We start from the raw sequence: 19,600 nt of genomic DNA on the forward strand, positions 1-19,600 counted from the left end.
TCCGACGAAGCTCCATACACCACTAGATAAGAGTAGATCATATCACGCCACGAGAAAACTCAGCAAGCTCCCCACTGTCAATCCGCCTACGAGCATCAATCCCATGAAGCCGCCCGCAGCCTCCCTCTCGTCCACGTCCACCCACTCGCCTGCACCCATCATACACGTAGAGCCGAGATACCCATTGCTTAACCCAAACAAAAATTGCACAACGACTAGATAAAACGCATCACTCGCTAGAGCTGCGCCCCCGCCCTGGATATTGCAGAGCAGATACAGTGGTATGAACGCAAACCTCGCCACGCTCATCAACAAAAGCGTTCGCGGCCAGAGCACGAGGTTTAAGCGCGGGATGGCCGTGATGAGGCGACCCAGCAGGTCGCCCGTGTTCCAGAAGAGGAAGGCGAGCGGTATGAAGCACGCCGGTTGGAGTATCCGGGGTGCGGTGTCGGCGGGGCGCACGCTGACGATCTGCTGCGTGAAGACGGGGAAGAACATGGTGATGGCGAACGTGAGGAACACGGCGCTGGAAAGGTAGCGCAGCTTTTGGAAGAGGGTCCACAGGCCCACGACCTTGCGGGAGGCGTGCTCCGGCGCCTCGGCGCCTCGATCGGGCGTGCTGGCGTCCATGGCGTCATCGGGGTGCCTCCGCAACAGCAGCATGAACGCGAGGAGCGCAGCTACCGAGACGGCGGTGGCCGTGAGGAAGTACGCGAAGGCTGATTTGCCGCTCTCCTGAGGTACCGTCGCGCCGTCCCGTCCGTCGTCGTACGTGGGCGCGGAGACCGATAGCACGGAGACTATCTGCGCTATACAAGGCAGCACGCCCGCGACGGCTTGCCCGGTCATGATGGCCTGCGTGTATTCCGCCATGCCGAACCCGGCGACGTAAGCGAAGACGCCGTTTTGGCAGAACCCGGTGGCTAAGCTGGCTGTGAAGACGATGGCCATGAGGAAGCCGAAGTATGCGCCCGGAGACACGCCTCTGAACAGGACGGTTGAGAGAGCGAGGAGCGTGAAGCTGACGATGTTGAGGATGAGGGAAAGGATGATGCGGTTCGGGTAGTTGGCGCCTTTTTGTAGCTTGGTCAGGAGGAGCATGGAGACGAGGTTCGTGACCGTAGAGACGGAGATCAGGGCGGGAGAGAAGGTGGAGAGGAGGGCGTGGGAGGAGCGGAAGCGATGCTGGAAGTAGGGGGAGGCGGCGAGGAACATGTTCCTGCGTGCTCCTGGTCAGACCAGGTGGGCTGGGGTTGGCAAGTGGAAAGACTCACCAGGCCCATAGCATAGAGACTCCGAGCAGGAGGAAGATGCCGTATTCGAGCCACGAGAAGCGTGGCTTACGCGCTCTTCGGGGCTCGTTGCTATCGGAATCATCGTCGAGAGGCTCGTAGGCGGGCGAACGCCGCGGCTTGAGGGCGTTGCGGATACGCTCCATTATGGACGGGATATGCTAGAAGCTTGGACGAGGTCTGATTATCATGGCGGATCTGAGGATATCTTGACCTGGATAGATGAGAGCTGCTGACTATTTTACTGTTGGATCGTGACGCTGCAACGGCGCGAATGATGCCAATTTGGCGCTACTTTCTTTTAGCTGGAGACAGTATAATGCCGTCGGAGAACGTAAGACGGACAATCTAATGGCTCCTTTGCATCACGGGTTCTGATACGGTCACACTCCAACGCAGCCTTAGCACGCTGGATACACGCATGAATTATTTGAATGGACAAGTATCGGAGGCGACTACTCTCCTGGTCAGCCAGCCAGAAAGCCGCATACCACCTCTCGAGCACTATGGTACTCCCAACGCTCCGCAATTCCCGGCCAGAGCTTGGTTCCTAAGCCAAGTAGAGCCATGATCATATCCAAATCTTCTTGACTTTCCGATGTCTTTCGGGTCACCGCCATTAACTCCCTCAACATGTGGTGCAGCCACAGGACATTGGTCATTGGCACATACTCCTTCCACATTTGACTTATAGTGACCCCCGGCTTCTTCTCCTTTTTCACTATGTCTCGCATGACGCGATACACATCGTACTGCCTCTGAGCGTCGGGGTCATCATCGATCTGCCGGAAGATAGACTCATCTATAGCGGTTGCCAGCACGTCGCCGGATTCGAGGGTAAGGCGGGATTGAGTATAGTCGATCAATGTTACCTCGTGCTTGGACAATCTGGGGATGCCGTTCTCGGTGGTCAGATCCAATGGTTCATCGCGTATCTTGATGCATACATTTCCCGGATGCAAGTCACGATGCTCGAATTCTGCCTGCGCTTCGCCGCGCATCAACGCCTCTGCAATTCCCCAGAACATATCCGATGTTTCTTGAACCGAGTAGAGCTTTTTTTCCAAACGTGCGGTGCACAGCATGGAATCAACGTCCTGTCCGGCGTCCGTCATCTCCATCAAAAGCCATAGTTGGTTTTTTGACGAATATTCATCGCTCATGTGCGTTCCGTACCATGTATCGTTAGGATGCAGGTTCTTTGCCCATGACTCATGAGCCTTCCCAATCTGATCTGGCACATAGCCTTTAACAACGTGGGCGCTTCGAAACTGAACAAATCCGTCAATGTCGCTCATAGCAAACAGCATTTTGACTTCGGTCGCTGCGTCTTTGATCAGGGTCTGATTGTGGTACGGACGAGATCCACTTCCTTTGCTGGGCTTAAGTGGCATGAGCTTCCAGACGCTATATTGGCCAGGCTCATCGTTCAGCTCCATCTTCAGCACCGTAGCGAAGCTTCCTTGGCCAATTTTGCTAAGCTTGACCCCTTTCTCCCATCCTTTGCAGAACTTTCGAAAGTCTACGACCTCGTTGTTCACAAAGTCAAGGGACGTAAGTTCCGAGATCTCCGTCGGCTGATGGCTCTTTACCGTCCGTTCTATACACTCGTCAGCATTGTTCCCCATGCTCACTGGTCGATTCAATAGCTCACCCGTCGGCTTTTTGCCAAACCAGGCCTTCCTTCTCGGTCTGTTCTCCTTGTCTACTCTCGAAGTCAGTGATCCCTTGCTCTGACAAACAGCCACGTCTAAGACTTACCGTCATCCTGATCTGCAGTCTCAGCGGCCTGCTCTCCTTCAGGCGCGGCATTCGGTTCAAGTAACGGCTCATTATGGCTGTTGGGTGTAGGGGCAAGGACCCGCGCAATCGCATTCGTATCTACTCCTGTCAGCCAACCCGTAGGTCCAATAGAGAGGTAAGAGGTCTTTTGTACCTGGCTTAGACGGACTGATGGACAGGTCGAGGAAGATGGAAGCAAGGTCGCGACCCTTCTTCTTTCCATACGTCTTGCCTTTTGCTACCATCTTCTTTGCCGCATCGCGGTACTCTATGCCCCGAGTCAGTTTTTTATGTATAGATATATATTCGGTGTGCACCGTGTCGAAGCACTCACTCTTGAGCCCGGCGCCGGCCATTCTTTCTTCCAGTTGATGGGGCAATCGGTGATAAGGTAGACGGACTTATGTCCGGACTCTTACTCAAGAGATGCATGGTGGAGGGAGCTATAGACTAGCTTCCGCGCTAAGCGAGGCAGCAAAGTCTTGGCGTTTCATAGGTGTCTGATTGTATCTATTGGGGTATTTTGGGACTATCTACCTTATACAGTTCCAAGGTCATCACTCCTCGTCCTATACTCTGCTCTCTTTATACGCCATTTATCCCGGGGCTTTCGTCCTATCCGTTCCTCCACATTTCTTCCAACATGGCGCCATACTCGGAAGAACCCTTTTCCCCAAATCTCTTCCATCTTTTGGATATACACGCTCTCAGTGTAGGACACCAGAGTCCTCTGTTCTGATCTGGCTCGTCTGTTGATCTTCCGCTTCGAAAGCCCGGTGCCAAATAAAGTGTTGAGTCGATGTCTGCAGATTCGGGCAATTTCATCTTTCCCAATGGGCACCCCACGCTTTCTCAATTTGTATAGCAGGTGCAAACCCCATGTCCACCGGAACCGAGGAACATCTTCTACCGTTGAAGCCTCCCTGGACCTTCTCGATTTTCTACGAGATTTCATGATATGTTGAAAGCCCCAAGCAACGATTGCATGCCGTGCCGCGGTTGTGAATAGGGTGTTGAATAAGCGTTGAGGATCGCGATTCGCTGACTTCTCCGGCGACACAGCCCCCTCGATTAATGTCTGACCACCATGACCAGAAAACAGTAGCCGTTTTGGAAGAGCAGCCTTAGCTGCGGGGCTTGAATACCAATCCACCAGCCAGAGCGCCAGATTCTCAAACTCCGTCAAGCGCCCGGCCATGCCCAGGCGTCGCAGGATCTCTCTCCAAGCTATGATAGGCACGAAGTGGCCGGATTGCATAGTCATCCGTGACGCTTGGATTAGGATTGCCAACTCCTGTGTTCCGTCCGCACCACGCCCAACCTGTCTCCTCGAAAGCCAGCATACACGGAGGTGCCTGCTAGATCTGGCGCTGAGCGGTATGCCCAATCGCTTCAATTCCTCTAGCGTCGCCAGCACCTTCTTTCGCCTCCCAAGCGTGATTTGACAGCGAAGAATCAAGTTCATCCGTACCATTTGCAGTTCTTTCACCTCACAGCCGGCGGTGAGCACAGCAAGTGTTCGCTCAATCTTCATCAGGTCGTTCTCCTCGCAGTACTGGGCGAGTAATCGTTCCTGAAGGTCGACATCTCCAAATGTATCCGGGTGAAGGTCACAGTCCACGACGGACTTCAAGATTCCTCGCTTGTTCTCCATGGCTAAACCACGGACAAGAGTGCAAAACACAGTACTGTCAAGAGATATTCCAGCACTTTTAAGACGATCAGTATGATGACAGATGGCGCCAGGATCGCAGTTATCTCTGACAGCGATCTCCCTCAAAGAAAGAGGTCCAATTGTTTCTGCGGCCACCATTTGCAAACCACTGATGACGGTGTCAACGGAGAAAAGCCGCGTAGCGAAAAGCCTAGCGCAGAAGCTGTCGCTCAAATGTTTTGGACCAACTCCATGAACTTCACCAAGCTGTCGATTCAAGATTTCACGACTGATGGCCGCGTCCCTTCGGACAAAGTTTTCGGCCACATTCGAGACCCCGACTTTGGCTTCACTCAGCGCTCTGACGATAGTTTCAAGCCGAGGTCCGTCACCAATGTAAGCGAGATGGTCGAGCAAGGGTTTGATGTCAGTGAATCTCATAGGAAAGTCCCTGGCGTCATAAAGAAGGTCATTCCACTTGAGAACTTCGTCGTACATTTGCAACATGCATAGATGCCAAACAACGGTCCTGTACATCCCGGGTATGGGATGATCCCTGTACAAGCCTTGAAAGTGCCCGGAGCTACCCCAGCCGAGGGACAGCTTGAATATCCTTTTGTAATCTCCAAGCGAAGGGGGGAAATCATTTCTGAGCTTCAAATGCCAACGGTATGCTGAATCCGGTTCCTTTTTCAGTACAACGGAGACAATGCCATGGTACATCCCCAGCCAAGATCTCCCCGTAGATCGCTTTAGACTTAAAGCATAGGTGACAATATCTTCGAGTAACCGAGAATCGTAAAAGCCTGCCCGAATAAGAAGGTCCCATAGCTGGTTCGCTACATTTCCCAGTGTCGGTAGTCGCAGGTCCCGTCGAAAGATTTCAATGTATACCGCTACCGTACCTTCGGCGCCATGATGTCGTTTCCGAAAGACAATCAGCTCCAGCCATAGTTCCCAATCCCGAGCGTGTGACGGGTCGTCGACCAGGCGCGGACCGTGGACAGCCGGCGCTTCAAGATTCGACTCGTACTGGTACTGCTCCAATGTCACCAAGCGACTCCTCCAGCTCTCGGTGTCTCTTTCGGCCTCGATGGGCAGACGCGATTGGATCCTCGAGCTGAGATTGCCGCTGCGAAGATCGTGTTGGGTCCCTGGGAGCATCGGGAGATCCGGCTGGACTGTCGATCGGGAAAGCCCGGCCCCCTCGACGCCGTCGAATATGGGAGCATCGGGCAAGCGTGCGCGCGCTTTTGGTACATCAGGCCAATTGCGTTCAATGGCTCCCTCGGCCTGTCTATCGGCCTTGGTCACGGACGGGACCTTCCGGATCTGGAAAGTCCTGGGTTCGGATCCTGGAGGCTGCTCTCTTCCGTTCTTTTTGGCTGCATATCTCCTCGACTGTCCCTGAGTGGGAGTCGGGGGGGAGTAGCGCTGGCAAAAGCCGTCGCCATTTGAGTGCACGGCACTACGTGTTACAGATCCGGCAGGAGGGCTGGCCAGAAGTCTCTGCAGCGCCAGACGCATTAATCTATTCTGGCGTTAGTATTGTGTAGGGGCATTGAAAAGCTGATCCAGGACGAAGTCGCGAAACATTAAGGTAGCTTTAGTGCTAAGCTAACAAAAATGTGTTCCAGCGTCATCCTCTATCGGGCCTAGGTAGAGACACGGCAAGGCGGCTCCGCTAGTCCTCAATTGAGTAAGGCGTCATCTGGCAAAACTCTCGAGAAAATGATTGAAACATCTTGACATCCCCCGCTATTTTTCACCATCTTCGCCCTCGATTTATATATTCCGAAGTGATTCAACTCTCTCTATCTCTTTCCAAATCCCACGTCGTATATACCTTATCTCCCGCACGTCTGAGGATGGGATGCCCGATATCTAAATATTCAGGGTTGAGATTGCAAGACGAGTACTCGTTTCCACCCCCATTTGCACGTTACCCCCATTTGCACGCTCTTAAATCCGATAAATCCGACATAGATAGCTACCACTACCATGGCTACCACTACCACTCATTCAAATGGCCTACCACCATAGTCTACCATAATGGCCAATGCTACGGTACCATAGTCGCCATCTGTAGGCCTGGCATAGTAGGTGTCACCTCGGACCAGCTATTTTTGAAGACACGAAGAGAGGTAGAAGTTCTGTCAGGAAAAAGGCTACTGCACCTCCCATACCAGGCCCACTAATGCCACTAAATCTCGCTCCACCACAGCAATAACAGCGAGATAGATGAGGAGCTGCTCCGCCACAGTGGCGGGCTCCACCGGCTCCATCGGAGGCTTTATTAGAGGCTTCACCGCAGCAAGGTGGAAAAGATGGAAGAGGTGAAAAAGGTGGAAAAGGTGGAAGCGGTGAAAGAGATAGAAGAGGTAAGAAGATAGTAGAAGAGGAGGTAGTAGAAGAAGAGGAGGTAGTAGAAGAAGAGGAGGTAGAAGAGATAGAAGAAGAGGTAGTGACGGTTTTTTCAAGACATGGTAGGCCGATAAGGCCCAAAAAACGATGTTTTTGGTTCTCCGATCTTAAGCCTGGATAGAAATAAAAGACCATCATTATTGTGCTAGTTTGCCATACAAATTTGGTGAAAGGTAGGCATTTTGGTGTTGCGTCGGATTTATCGGTTTTAAGAGCGTGCAAATGGGGGTAACGTGCAAATGGGGGTGGAAACGAGTAGTAGCATACTCGTGGATTTCAAGAAGTAAGCTACCTCGCTTAGTAGCGGCGGGAGAACCCACCAATCAAACTATCTAATTCCCCGCAAAATCGCACTAAAATGATAGAGAAGAAAGCCATACTCTCTTATTAAATATTTAAATATCAAGATAATGATAATAGAAATAGTTATATTTATATATATATAACTATTTTAGCCTTACTACTATCTAATTAATTAAGTAGAAATTCTAAATAACTTTCTAATTAATTATCGTCGCCTTTAAATAGATAAAAATATTATATTCGCTCTTTATTAGATTAATATCTCTTAAATTCTTCTTTTTAATATTATAATACTTAATAGAATAGTCTTTCTAAATTAAGTAAATTATAAATAAAAAAAGAATATACTAGAATATTTTTTAGAGTATAAGAAGATTAATACTATAACTAAGCGTATTATAATTATAAAGAATTTTAAATAAAAGAATATTAATAAGAGATACTTTAGAAGAGAGATATCTATTCTCTAAATTTATTACTATTTTTTAAATTATAATAAAGCTATAATTTATCTCATTAGCGGGCTATAACTTACTTATTTCATTTCCAATTTATAGCGGAGTTTCACTTATTTTTCAACTCTTCTCTAGCCTTATCTTTATGTCACGGTACGCCAAGGCCTCCTCCAGAGCCACCATCTAATTGGGCCTAGCGTGGCTTGGCACCGCACATATCTGCCCTGCAGGCACATAGAATAATCAACATCTTTTACACCACACATGAAATCATGACCCAGTCATCCATTTCCTTGACAATTGGTAGCAACACCTAACCCAGGTCCTCCCAAGTCGTCTATATCGTCACTCGACCAGTAGTCACAATATACCGACAGTCAGCTCCCTTGCGCTTCCGCTACGCAATCAGACAATTAGGCTATTCACCAGCCTACCAGACCACACAGTCAATCCTTTCATTAGGCCATTTGACATATCGCTATGGCCTACTACAACAGCCCCATCGTCCCTACGCCATTTGACCTCAATCTCATGACCTACCTCCTCAATCGTATCGCCCACAGCCACGAAGTCAGGGAACAAGCGGAGAAACAAGCGGAGAACTCGTGCCAAGCACCTCCCATCAAGCCGTCAACACACCAAATCCACTGCTATAGCTCCAATCGTCCCCAAACTCTCTCTAAGCAGCAACAGGCCACTACGGAGAAAACTGCGGAGAAGGATAAGAGCACGAGCAGCAGCAGTCCTGTTCAAGTCGGCACACTCTCCGTAATCTCACATCAATCCACTCAGCCAGTGCAAGAGAAGTCACTACAGCAGGCAAAAGCGGAGAACACTGCGGAGAAATCAAGCGACAACAAGGCCACCATCAGCAAGAACACGGCTCAGCTCTCCACGATCCCACGTCAGATCGCCACTCAGCAAGCGGAGAACGACACTACAATATGGCCTGCTATCTCTGCATGCCTAGGCAATATCACATTAGTGTGGCACATCACTGCAATGAGCAAACAAGAGAAGGATCTACTGCGACGATCACAGCCAAATTACTATGATAAATTGGACCTCTGCAAGCAAAGGCCACACATATCTCGCTGACGTCACACCGGATGGCTATGCGGTCTATGAGGAAGATGAGGAGGTAAATCAGGAGCATCATGGCCATTAGGAATGCATTCTGATTGGTCAATGGCATAGGCCACGAGGACGTGTCTTTTTTTCTTTCTTTGCGGGCATGTTGTCACGGTACGCCAAGGCCTCCTCCAGAGCCACCACCCATTTGGGCCTAGCGTGGCTTGGCACCGCACATATCTGCCCTGCAGGCACATAGAATAATGAACATCTTTTACACCACACATGAATTCATGACCCAGTCATCCATTTCCTTGACACTTTAGAAGCCTTTGTTACGAGCGTACCCTTGACACACCACTCAGCCCTATGGCTAGCGGGCCTTGGCGGAGGCATCTCCTACTATATCATGCCTCCTTCCCACATACATAGTTCGGTAGCCTTATTATCCTCGTTCTACCTCACCTATACTGATATCGTACCTATGCTGGTCCTGACAGCCTTACTTATATTCTTAATTTTCCGCTATTATAATTATAAATTATTCTTTATAGAGTTCTATAATAATTTAATTTAATATAGATCTAGTAAATTTAGAGTTTAATCTATCTTCTTAATATTATATTATTTTTATTTCTCTTAATATAGTCTAACTACTTTAATATAAATAGAAGTATTATTCTTAATTACTTATATATTCTTATTAGAGTTTCTTTATATAACTTTCTTAATATATATATATAGACGAGTTAATAGAATATAATTCTTATATTATTTACTATTAATTCTATAATCTTTAAATATTAGAAGAGATATATACTTAAAAATCTACTCTACGTTATAGCGTTTTTTAATATCTTTATTATATTTATCTTCTCTACTTTTCTTAAAAAAACGATTATAAATATTAATCTATCGATTCTTATTCTATTATTTCTTAATATTTCTCTTATAAAAGATAGAATTAGCTTACTTTAATAAGGATATATTTAAATATTCCCGAAATTTCTATAAGATATCTTTTTTCGTTTATTTCTTTCTTAAATTCGCGATTTCTTAGTACGATTTTAATCTCTAATTTATATTTTTTAGTAGTAGTACGTACTAGCTAGTAGTACTGTGATTCGATATCTAATTTCATAGAATAAAAAGTCTAGTGTATTTTTATAAATTATATCGGAGTATCGACCATAACCACTATTTTAATAGATCTTCTCTTCTCTATAGAAATATATCGTTATTTATAATTATTATCTTAAATTTTATAATAGTATTTATTACTAGTAATAAAGATAGATTTCTTATCTAACTCGCTAAGAATTTAAATATAAAGATTATCTTATTTATATTCTTTATAATAATTTAGTCTTAACTTTTTTAACTCTATTTTTCGCTTAATTCTCTTTATAATATAATTATTATTAGTCTAATATGTATATTATAGAGTAACTCTATAAAGTATTAAGTCTGATACTAATAACTATAGCTTATCTTCATCTTATTTTCGCTTTTTATTTACCTTTAGAATATCGATATTTTCTTACTAAATAATCTTAAGATAAGAGAGTTATAAATACTTAAGAATAGCTTAAGAAACTTATTTTAAGAGATCTAATCGATTTTCTATTCGAGTAAGAGTCTTAAATCTATTTACGTTATATAGATATATTAAAATATTATAAAAATTCTTTTTCTTAACTTTATTAATTACTTTTTATATAATATTAGCTATTATATAAGCTTTTATATCTATTTTTCGCTTAATAATATTAAATTCTTTAAGATAGAGTAGTCTATATATAGCTATAGCTACTCTAAAAGTATAACTAGTTTTATTACTATATAAAGCTATAGAATAATAATATAAGATAGATATTATAAAGTAAATAATGAAAATAAACAGCTATTTGCGGGCAAAACGGCCGCCAAGACGCTAAAAATTTAGCGTCGTAGCTTACTTCTCGAATGTACGAGTACGTGCCGCAGCCAGGAAACATTCACCTTCTTGGACAGGCACGGATCAGCACGTCTATGTAAAGATGGAATTAATTTGAATTATGGCAAGCAGACATTCGACGTTCTAAGGGTATAGTCGTGTTAAACAACCATGACTCCAACGCTGTCCCTTTCTATAATATCCCCAATGAATACGCCTCATAGCCCCCACTCGAGAAGCCAATCCGGTCTCACGTCCGGCGCAGGCTGCGTGACCTCGCATTTGTTCTTAGTAGTCAAGTATGCTCCAGCGTTGCTGTATTGTAGGTAGCGACCGTATTTAATAGTCTGCTTGATGACGTCTTCTGAGATGCCCGCGGGATCCTGCGGGATCCATATGACGGGCGCTGGCTCTCTGGTCACTGGATCCTGAAAGGCAGCTTTGAGCTCCGCATCTCGCTCATCAGGGGACAAGTCCGTCAATTCATCAGGGTAGCCGGCAAGTGCTGCTGCTAGCTGGTCAGCAACTTCCTGTCGCCTCGACCTGACGATCGGCTCGGCGACATAAGCATGCATCTCTGTGACCCTTGCTGCAGTCTCCTTTTTCAACCTTGACAGTGCTTTCCTCGCGTTGGCTGCTGTTGCAGACATGCTTTTCATTTGGACACGACTCGCTCTCTTCTTCGTCGGATCGTCCACACTGCCGTCTAGTGTACCTACTAGATTCAATTCCGATAATTCAATACCGTCGCTATCACCGCTTTCCTGACGCGAGGGTTCGTTGTCATCATGTATGAGAAATCGCTCTCTTTCGGCGTCGACAGCCGAATCTTCCAGAGCGACTGGTAGGAATTCGTAAAGAGGCCGCAGGTGCTGTTCCATTAAAAAGTGAAATACAGCGGTCAAGACCAAGACGACTATCATGATGATGGCTTGAGACGAACATGCGTATTTGTTCTGCGTGTCTCTGACCAACAAGAACAAGCCGATGAGGGCAATCTCCAGTACATAGATACCGGTGAACAGCTGCGAAACCGCATTGTTGAAAAGTAACCCATGCGTATCAACTTTGTTCCTTTGAACGTAGTAGTAGTTGTGTCGGTAAGCCACCCAGAATAGCGAGAACGTGATTGACACGAAGACGAGCATTAGAGGAGATATAATGCAGTATATCAAGCCTGTAAGGTTTGTCAGCTCACCATATTGATGACGTCTGATCCAGAATGAAATTTGAACGGGTAGTTATCTCGAGGACATACCAATGACGGCAAAGTTCGTAGTCAGCGAGTACACGTTACCCCACATCTGTGTTCAGGTTAGCGGCGGAGATTCGAGAGCGTTTTGAGGCTCGGACCCTACCTGATGTGGGATGGTCGTTTGGAGCCACGCTTCCTCCCGGGGAGTCTGCGTGAACCACGGCCAGATAACCGTGATGTACAGGATGCGCAAGTACTGGAACAGAACACTCCCGCTGAAGCCTAGGGATTGAACGATAAGGTAATTGAAAAAGTAATTTGCCGATTTGGGAAGGTCGTTGGCCAGAATTGTGGGAATGTTACGGGGATCCTTGACGATCTGGGGAATGACATTGGCGATGCCGGAAGAGATTGCGGTGACTAGCACAAGCTCGATGAAGAGGAAGGTGAAATAGAAGTCTTGCGTGACAACCTCACGCTTACTACGCGTAGGTGTGCCTACCAAAACTGCCAATTTTCGTAACAATGCCGGTACGACAAGTTGAACCAACAAAGCAAGTAGGATAGACGTAAGAGGGCCTAGCGCAAGTTAGCTACCTGGTATTGAGCGGGCTTGGACCGCGAGGGCTAGTGCAAAAAGGGTTCTCGCTTCGTCCAAACCTTTGGCGGTGGGTATCTCTTGAGATTGAACGATTTTACACTCAATCCTGGATCGACTAGATGAGCCGACCCATGAGGAAAATGTGGATCCTGGATTGAGATGAAAAAAAGCCCCTTTAACGAGGATATCCACCGCGAAAGACATGAATGCAACGGTAACAAGCTGTTACGCCAGTCCCTGGGGTTCAGTTGCTGAGCGACTTACCTGATATCAGACTTATAACCCAGGATGGCCATGATCGGAGCCAGTAGAGCCAGGAAACGGTAGACCGGAGAGTATCAAGCTGAGATATGGACGCAAGGACAGTGGTCGGTATACCCCACAGAAACAACATTGCTGCAAATAAGACGAGGGCAATGCCAGTCCTGACGAAACGTCCAAGAGAAGTCACGCCCATATTAGGCCAAATGATTTCGTGTGGGGCGACTTCAAGGAAACGAGGAGACATCCGACCGGCCCTGTTGTGACTGACCAGACTGCAAGCCATATGTGCAGACATTTGTCTGTCGAACTGTATGAACGCAGAGTTCTGTTTCTTGAATCGCTCCTCGTCATCCAGCTTCAGCAGGAGTTCTTCGATTAGAACAGTCAAGCGAGCAATCTCTGCGCGCAGCCAGGCAATCTTCGGTACCACCAACTTCTCGCCAGAGGCCCAGATCTGAAATGACGAGGCGGGCTTCCAATTACCGTCTTTCGCCCGGATAAGAGAGATTTTGGAGGCAGTCGAAGGCTTCAAGTACTTGCGCCATAGCTGTGCTTTCTCGTGGCAATCCGTCTCGTAGGCGGTGGAGATACTTTGCCCGTCATGCTCACTGTGTGCTTCATTTCCGTCATCAGGCGCGAGCGATTCTTGGGAAGTGTTTTCTGCAGTTCTCTTCGAAGCCGTAACATCTCCACTCTTTCGATGCTTCTTGTTGACATGTCGTAGAATTTTCAGCTCTTCTTTCTCCAGAGCGTGACGAAGACTTCGACGACGAGCTACCAAGGTTCTCAGAGACCCGTAGTCTCGGTTAACCCAGGCAGTCAGCCTGCTATGGTCGTCGTTGTCCACAAAGACATCGTAGAGTGCTTCCAATGCCTCTTTGCTTCGATACTCGTTTGGTATGTTTGTGATGAGAACCGTTCTGGCTGAGGCCTTGAGTCTGTGCTCCGGAGATGTGAGGAATCGCTGCCGGACGTCGATGAAATTCAGCTTTTCACGGTAGATTCGATAAAGTGTCCAGGAGATGGCCAGAGCTGCGCAGACAAGGTGTGCCCAGTATCTATTTGTCTGGGATGGAGCAACGTTCTGCCAGGACAGTGTGTCAAGGCCAGTGATGTTGGCTGCCACGGACTCTCCACCCACGTCGAAGATACCGTTGTCTTTCCCTCCGTGGTAGTTGATCGGGAGCAGTACCGTCACAATTATGACCATCAACGGCACAAATATGATGATCATCGCCCGGAGCAGTCGAATAAAGAAGTAGCCATCCAATCCGCACTTCGCCTTGAGCTCTTCGTCCCCAATGTTGAAGATCCTGCGGATCCACTTGATCGGATTCGCGGGTACGGCTTCTACTCGTAGTCTGCCTTGTACGAGATATGTCTTTGGTTGACTGCAAGCGCCTCAGCCAGGGTGGCTCGGGACAACGGGAATGATACTCACTATATCCTCCGCCCTATGGCCGAACTCTTGAGCAAGAAGAATGCCGAAATTTCGAATGCGAAGAGACCCAGACTGACTGCAATATTGAGCACAAAAGCCTTGACTGCGATCCCCTGCTTATTCTGGCCCACTCCTGCTTGGCCGCTGAGGAAGTCCAAGAAAGGTTCATCGCCGCTCGAATTGCTGCTATTGGCCATGATTATTGTTGTCCCTTGTCCCTTAGGGAAATTTACCGCCGCATGAACGGCATTCACAGTCGCAATGGCAGACGCTCGACATGCAAGCCCTACGCGACAATACGTCCGATGTCTTAAGAATGAGTGATAAATTGTTACCTTAGGAATTACTGAGCTAAGAAATCAAGCAGGTTTGAGCTAAATCAAGGCTTAGCGCGCGTTTAATTGACGTCACTTTCGGTCTCGCTGCATTGTTGGCAGGTGATCATCCTAGTCCTTATAGGGTTAGTCATTTGACATGCAGGAGTTTACATAAAGTAAGGTAGCCAAAACACAGAAACACAATACAAGCACTCTACTATCTCACTTAATTGACCCTATTTCTACATCGCTACTATAGCGTCCAAAAGTTTAGCACTTCGCTTAATAGCGCCGGGAGAACTCATTAGGTAAAGTAAGGTAATCAATCTATTCCCGGGCGCGCTTTATCGATCTCGTACTAAAACATATCTTAATTTGTGGAGAAGGAAGCTAGTTGAGCGACGTGTATAAGTCGTGATAGAAGTATAGAATTCATTCGCAGCATAGTTGAACCCGGCTTGAAGGGGCAGGGTAAAGACAATCGCAATACTCGCTCAATTATATCCTTCCCTGTCGTGTTACCTCTCTTGCGCGCTTCAAAGCACTTGGTCTGGATTCATACCCAAGTCAGATGGTTCTCAATCCTTCACCTCTTTTACCAGAAGCTTCAAATGGCCTTTCATTCTAGGCACCGTGACATCTTTCCACTCCATATCCTCGGGCGTAGTCTGATATAATTCGAGATCGAATCTGCGAAACAGGTGCGCAAGCGTGAGGTAGAGCTCAGCGTATGCCAGACTATTGATGTCAGTTGCTGAATCTTTGCCAACTCCATCAGAGGATCTTTCGAAACAGGAGGTACAACAGGACGAAGATTTGGGTTACTGGCAACGAGAGAAACAACATACTTCATTCCTGGGCACATTCTTGAGCCGCGCGAGAAACTCAGAAGATTCCTTTCCATTTCAGTGGCATCGTCTTGCAACCATCGCTCAGGACGAAAGACCATGGGGTCCTCGAAGATGTCCGGGTCGGTGTGGTGAACATGGCTACAGCAAGATACGAGAGTCTGGGTGTGAATGTTGATTAGTCGAAGCAATCAACTGCAACTCACAGGATCTTTAGGAGGCCTCTTACTCCTGGTGGTATCTTCCGCCCGCAGAAGACAGCGCCTGTTGGAGGGACTACACGTGGGAGATGGCCAGGAGCACCGGAGGATGAGCGTAGGGATTCTTTGATGATGCCGCGCTGTTGTCAAGTCAGCTACCTAAAAGCGTAGGACTAAAACGAAGGATTGCACCAAATAAGGTAACTTCTCCAGGGCCGCCCAGTCAAGCAGACTGTCCTTGTCGGGCATTGCCTCCCTCAGCTCGGCTTTGAGGCTCGCCAATATGGAGGGATTGGTCAGGGTGCTGTATGTTGCCACTATGAGATTGTGTGCTGTGGTATCCGTGCCTGCGATAAGCAAAAACACCGCGTCTGCGGAGAGCTCATCAAGCGAAGGGGTGAACTGGCCCTTTTCGAGGTTGGGATTCAGCATGGTATCGAAGACCGTCGGAAGCCGATCGACGGCAGAGCGTTTCTTGAGTTCTAAAATACGATCGCGGGAGGTCTAGGCAATGTTAGCTTAGCAAGGAGTGACTTAGAGGATACGCGCGTACGTTCATGACCCATTTCATCTGCGCCAAAGGTTCAAAGAACCTATCGACTAGCTTTTGTGGGAGCAAATCTATTGCGTCGAACAAGGATCTAAACATTTTGGGAAAGTAAAGAACCCACTGAACGTCCTTTATCGACGCATCGGTCGCTCTCACAAGTGGAAAGTCAAAGTCCGGCGCATCGAGAGCGCCCAAAGGCCTTTGGAAAGAGAAATTCATGTTTGTGTCCGCTGCAAGGCATTTGAATCCCAAACTCATGTTCACGGGTCTGGCTTCACGTGCTGCCCTCTCCAAGATCGTTAGGAATTTAGTCGTGAACTTTTGGATCAGAGGCTCTGCGCGACGAATCGCTTCTTGAGAGAAGTACGGGTTCATCATGTTCTTGCGCGCCATTGCCTCTTTGGTTTCTAGAATCTGAAAGATAGAGTGATCGGCAGGTGGGAAAGATTGGTAGAAACCGGTTTCTTTGTTAAATTTTGTGCCAGGTTTGTAAATTCTGACGCTGTTAGTTGTGGCATGGAACATGGTAGTTGAGTGATTTACTGATTGTATGCGTCCATGTCATGGATGTTAAGTTGGTTGGGCCAAACCCGTACGATTGGTCCTATGAACCATTAGAAGGTTGGCGGGCGTGCAGGGGGGGTTGGTTGCAACCATATTTTCCGTGCAGCTCTGGCAGCTTCTTGACATATGAAGTATCAGATCTCAAGTCAAAGAAGCCGCCATAAAACCTGGTGAGAGCTGCAAGTGTAGGGCCAGGGAAGTGCGCAAGTGGATGTAGAGTCAAGCGGTAGAGACATTTTGATATGAAGAAAGCAAGGAACCCAATCAAGAGCCAACCAAGTCCTGAAGCGGGGAGAAAGTCGAGTACGGCCATAACTATGGATCACGCCGACGAAGCTGAAGACGAGTGGGCCAGAAAAATCAGGATTGAAGTTGATTAAATTATGGCAGGTGAAGAAGTAGTCGACCATTCGACCATTGCGGGGAAGAATTGACTGGCCATTTTAGTGAGTAGCTACTAACTCTGACAAAGGTCCCATGATTGGCTAGATGGTGTATTAGTATGCATCAGGATTCACGCCGCTTGAAGAGCCCGACAGCGCGGGGGTCCTCGAGCTCAGACTCTCGGCCAGCCCCTCGCAAGGACATCTCAGGCGTTGTGTCTTTGTGTCAAACCCCATTGTCGAGGACAGAGTCTTCGGACCACATGATACTGTAGTTACCACAAATTGACGAACATCGATACAGCAAAACTGAAGCATACATGTACATACCAACAACATATAGAGGGGCCGAAGGCCGATCGCGCGGCCCAGCCCTATGAAAACAAAACATTTATGAATTGCAAATTAAATAAGAATGCTTGGCAAAGCTGATTCAGCTCCGCCTCCGACTTTTTGTTAGCGCTATTTATAGAAAATTGTAGAGAACGTACTTGCCACTCTTGTACCAGCCCACTCCGACTTATCAGTATACTTATACTCTAAAATAATTAGGTCAGGGAGAAGGTTATAAAGAAGATGAAGGATTTTAATTAATATTACGTAGTATTTCATTGTAATTACTCTGTTATCTCTAAAGTCAAATGCTTTAAATCTCGTTTATATATCTCAATTTCGTCGTTAAATATGTAGTCTGCAGTGCTCTACTTGAAATACTTTATCGTAAATCTATCACAGTCACTAACATCGATTATATACTTCAGAAACGGCTTTAGGTCGCCAATGAAATTCGAGTAAGAGTTGGGTACGCTGGCGTATAGAGGAATCCTTTCTAAATAGTGGCATCGCGTCCGAAGCAAGGGCTGGCGATGTGGCTATTATACGCCTAAGTTAGAGGTAAAATACTAGGAAAAGCGTGTATACCCACTAGCTTCGGTATCACGAATATTCAACTGAGGTAGTAGACGACAGTGGCTATTGCAAGAGTGGCAAGTATATTCTCTACAATTTTCTATGAATAACGCTAATAAAAAGTCGGAGGCGGAGCTAAATCAGCTTTACCAAGCATTCTTATTTAATTTGCAATTCATAAATACTCGTACGCTAAAGGAAATACGTGGGGCGCTCAGTCTTGGCAGTTGTGGCACTCAAAGACTCGCACTGCACACGGCACGTTATACTCGAACGCTTTAAAAGCCGACAATAACATTAGAGAGGACCCCAAAAATGGCCAGGTTGCTCTTATTGAGAACTCTACGCGAGCTGTCAAAGATATAATGAGTACAAAGGTGCGCACCCAACATTCACGGAGTGTTTTCTCACTGCGCAGCCTTGTGCTATCTTTTGACTTCCTACCGACGTGCACACGCTTTCGTGCACACACCCATTCGATAACAGACAGACGTCGGTTCGTGGACCATTGGACCATAGCTATGAGGATCGTTTGGCTGCTGTCAGAGAGTACGGAAGGTCGTAGGCAGGTCCTGGAGGCGTCTCCCGGTCTTGGCATTGTTTCAAGATGTTTGGCTGGCTGGACGCCAGGTGCTCCATCCGTCTTTCATTTCGCTACTGGCACTGTCGCCCCATACGTCTAAGCCAAGAAATCTGGCAGTATTGGCAAGCTTTGTTGCAACCGGCGGATTCAGAACGTTTCTGTCTTGGAGACCGCGGAAATGACTTCACGATTACGGCCTGAGCAAGTTCAACGCTGCGTTTGATGTCACCGCCAATATTTACACCTAGGGAATGTTACTTCATGTGCGGACAAGCCTCCGACTACTGCTCGTTGCTGGTTTCCAGCTTGAGCGCGGATGTGCCGAAGCGATGGCAAAAAAGACGTTTTCTGTCTTTACGCCTTCTCCGTTATAAAGGTTACCGGTTCGTGAAAATGTTGAGATGATGATGCATGAACAGTAGCTGGAGCGAGATCGTCAGGAGACTGTTGGTCGGAAGGCACGCTTTTGGTGAGAGCGATTCTATTGTATGCTCCCTGACGAGCGCTTTGAAGGTCGTCTTTGGCCGCTGCTGCTGCGGGGTAAGAGACTGTTCGTCCTGTCTCTGAGATATATCAGCTTTGTCAATCGCTGGCGGACCCATCTGAGCAAATTTGTACGGCGAAAGCAAAGTACACCGCTTCATGAACCCCCATAGACCCATGCTCAAAGTTTCTTGCCACAGACTTGAACACGTCTGATCTCAAACATATCGATCATTGCAGCTATTTTGACCGAGGTTCCGCTGATCTCCTTGTTCTCAGCTCTGTACTTTCAAGGATCGACGGAGTATAGGTCCGGCGCCACGACATTCAGGACTTCTCCTTCTT

At 47.3% G+C, this 19,600-nt stretch overlaps 6 protein-coding genes across 6 annotated transcripts; 1 reads left to right on the top strand and 5 right to left on the bottom strand.

Moving 5' to 3' along the window:
- Positions 1 to 42: 42 nt before the first annotated feature.
- On the bottom strand, positions 43 to 1,438 carry HO133_010458 (uncharacterized protein; the record flags this gene model as incomplete). The annotated part of the gene is made up of 2 exons (XM_037301311.1): positions 43 to 1,219; positions 1,275 to 1,438. The coding sequence occupies 2 exons, from the start codon at positions 1,436 to 1,438 to the stop codon at positions 43 to 45; spliced, it is 1,341 nt and encodes a 446-aa protein (XP_037154128.1).
- A 321-nt stretch (positions 1,439 to 1,759) lies between these two features.
- HO133_010459 (uncharacterized protein) lies at positions 1,760 to 3,430 on the bottom strand (the record flags this gene model as incomplete). The annotated part of the gene is made up of 3 exons (XM_037301312.1): positions 1,760 to 2,997; positions 3,054 to 3,173; positions 3,229 to 3,430. 3 exons carry the CDS (start codon positions 3,428 to 3,430, stop codon positions 1,760 to 1,762), a joined length of 1,560 nt encoding a protein of 519 aa, XP_037154129.1.
- A 182-nt stretch (positions 3,431 to 3,612) lies between these two features.
- On the bottom strand, positions 3,613 to 6,255 carry HO133_010460 (uncharacterized protein; the record flags this gene model as incomplete). Its single annotated transcript, XM_037301313.1, has 1 exon — positions 3,613 to 6,255. One exon carries the CDS (start codon positions 6,253 to 6,255, stop codon positions 3,613 to 3,615), a length of 2,643 nt encoding a protein of 880 aa, XP_037154130.1.
- Positions 6,256 to 8,390: 2,135 nt separating this feature from the next.
- Positions 8,391 to 9,078, top strand: HO133_010461 (uncharacterized protein; the record flags this gene model as incomplete). Its single annotated transcript, XM_037301314.1, has 2 exons — positions 8,391 to 8,894; positions 8,926 to 9,078. 2 exons carry the CDS (start codon positions 8,391 to 8,393, stop codon positions 9,076 to 9,078), a joined length of 657 nt encoding a protein of 218 aa, XP_037154131.1.
- A 2,057-nt stretch (positions 9,079 to 11,135) lies between these two features.
- HO133_010462 (uncharacterized protein) lies at positions 11,136 to 14,615 on the bottom strand (the record flags this gene model as incomplete). Its single annotated transcript, XM_037301315.1, has 5 exons — positions 11,136 to 12,094; positions 12,176 to 12,221; positions 12,276 to 12,691; positions 12,978 to 14,358; positions 14,496 to 14,615. 5 exons carry the CDS (start codon positions 14,613 to 14,615, stop codon positions 11,136 to 11,138), a joined length of 2,922 nt encoding a protein of 973 aa, XP_037154132.1.
- Positions 14,616 to 15,313: 698 nt separating this feature from the next.
- On the bottom strand, positions 15,314 to 16,858 carry HO133_010463 (uncharacterized protein; the record flags this gene model as incomplete). Its single annotated transcript, XM_037301316.1, has 5 exons — positions 15,314 to 15,473; positions 15,584 to 15,724; positions 15,790 to 15,923; positions 15,976 to 16,287; positions 16,337 to 16,858. 5 exons carry the CDS (start codon positions 16,856 to 16,858, stop codon positions 15,314 to 15,316), a joined length of 1,269 nt encoding a protein of 422 aa, XP_037154133.1.
- Between the last annotated feature and the right edge of the window lie 2,742 nt (positions 16,859 to 19,600).

Source organism: Letharia lupina, assembly GCF_014066315.1.
Source record: "Letharia lupina isolate WasteWater1 chromosome Unknown contig_8, whole genome shotgun sequence".
Classification (NCBI taxonomy): Eukaryota; Fungi; Ascomycota; class Lecanoromycetes; order Lecanorales; family Parmeliaceae; genus Letharia; species Letharia lupina.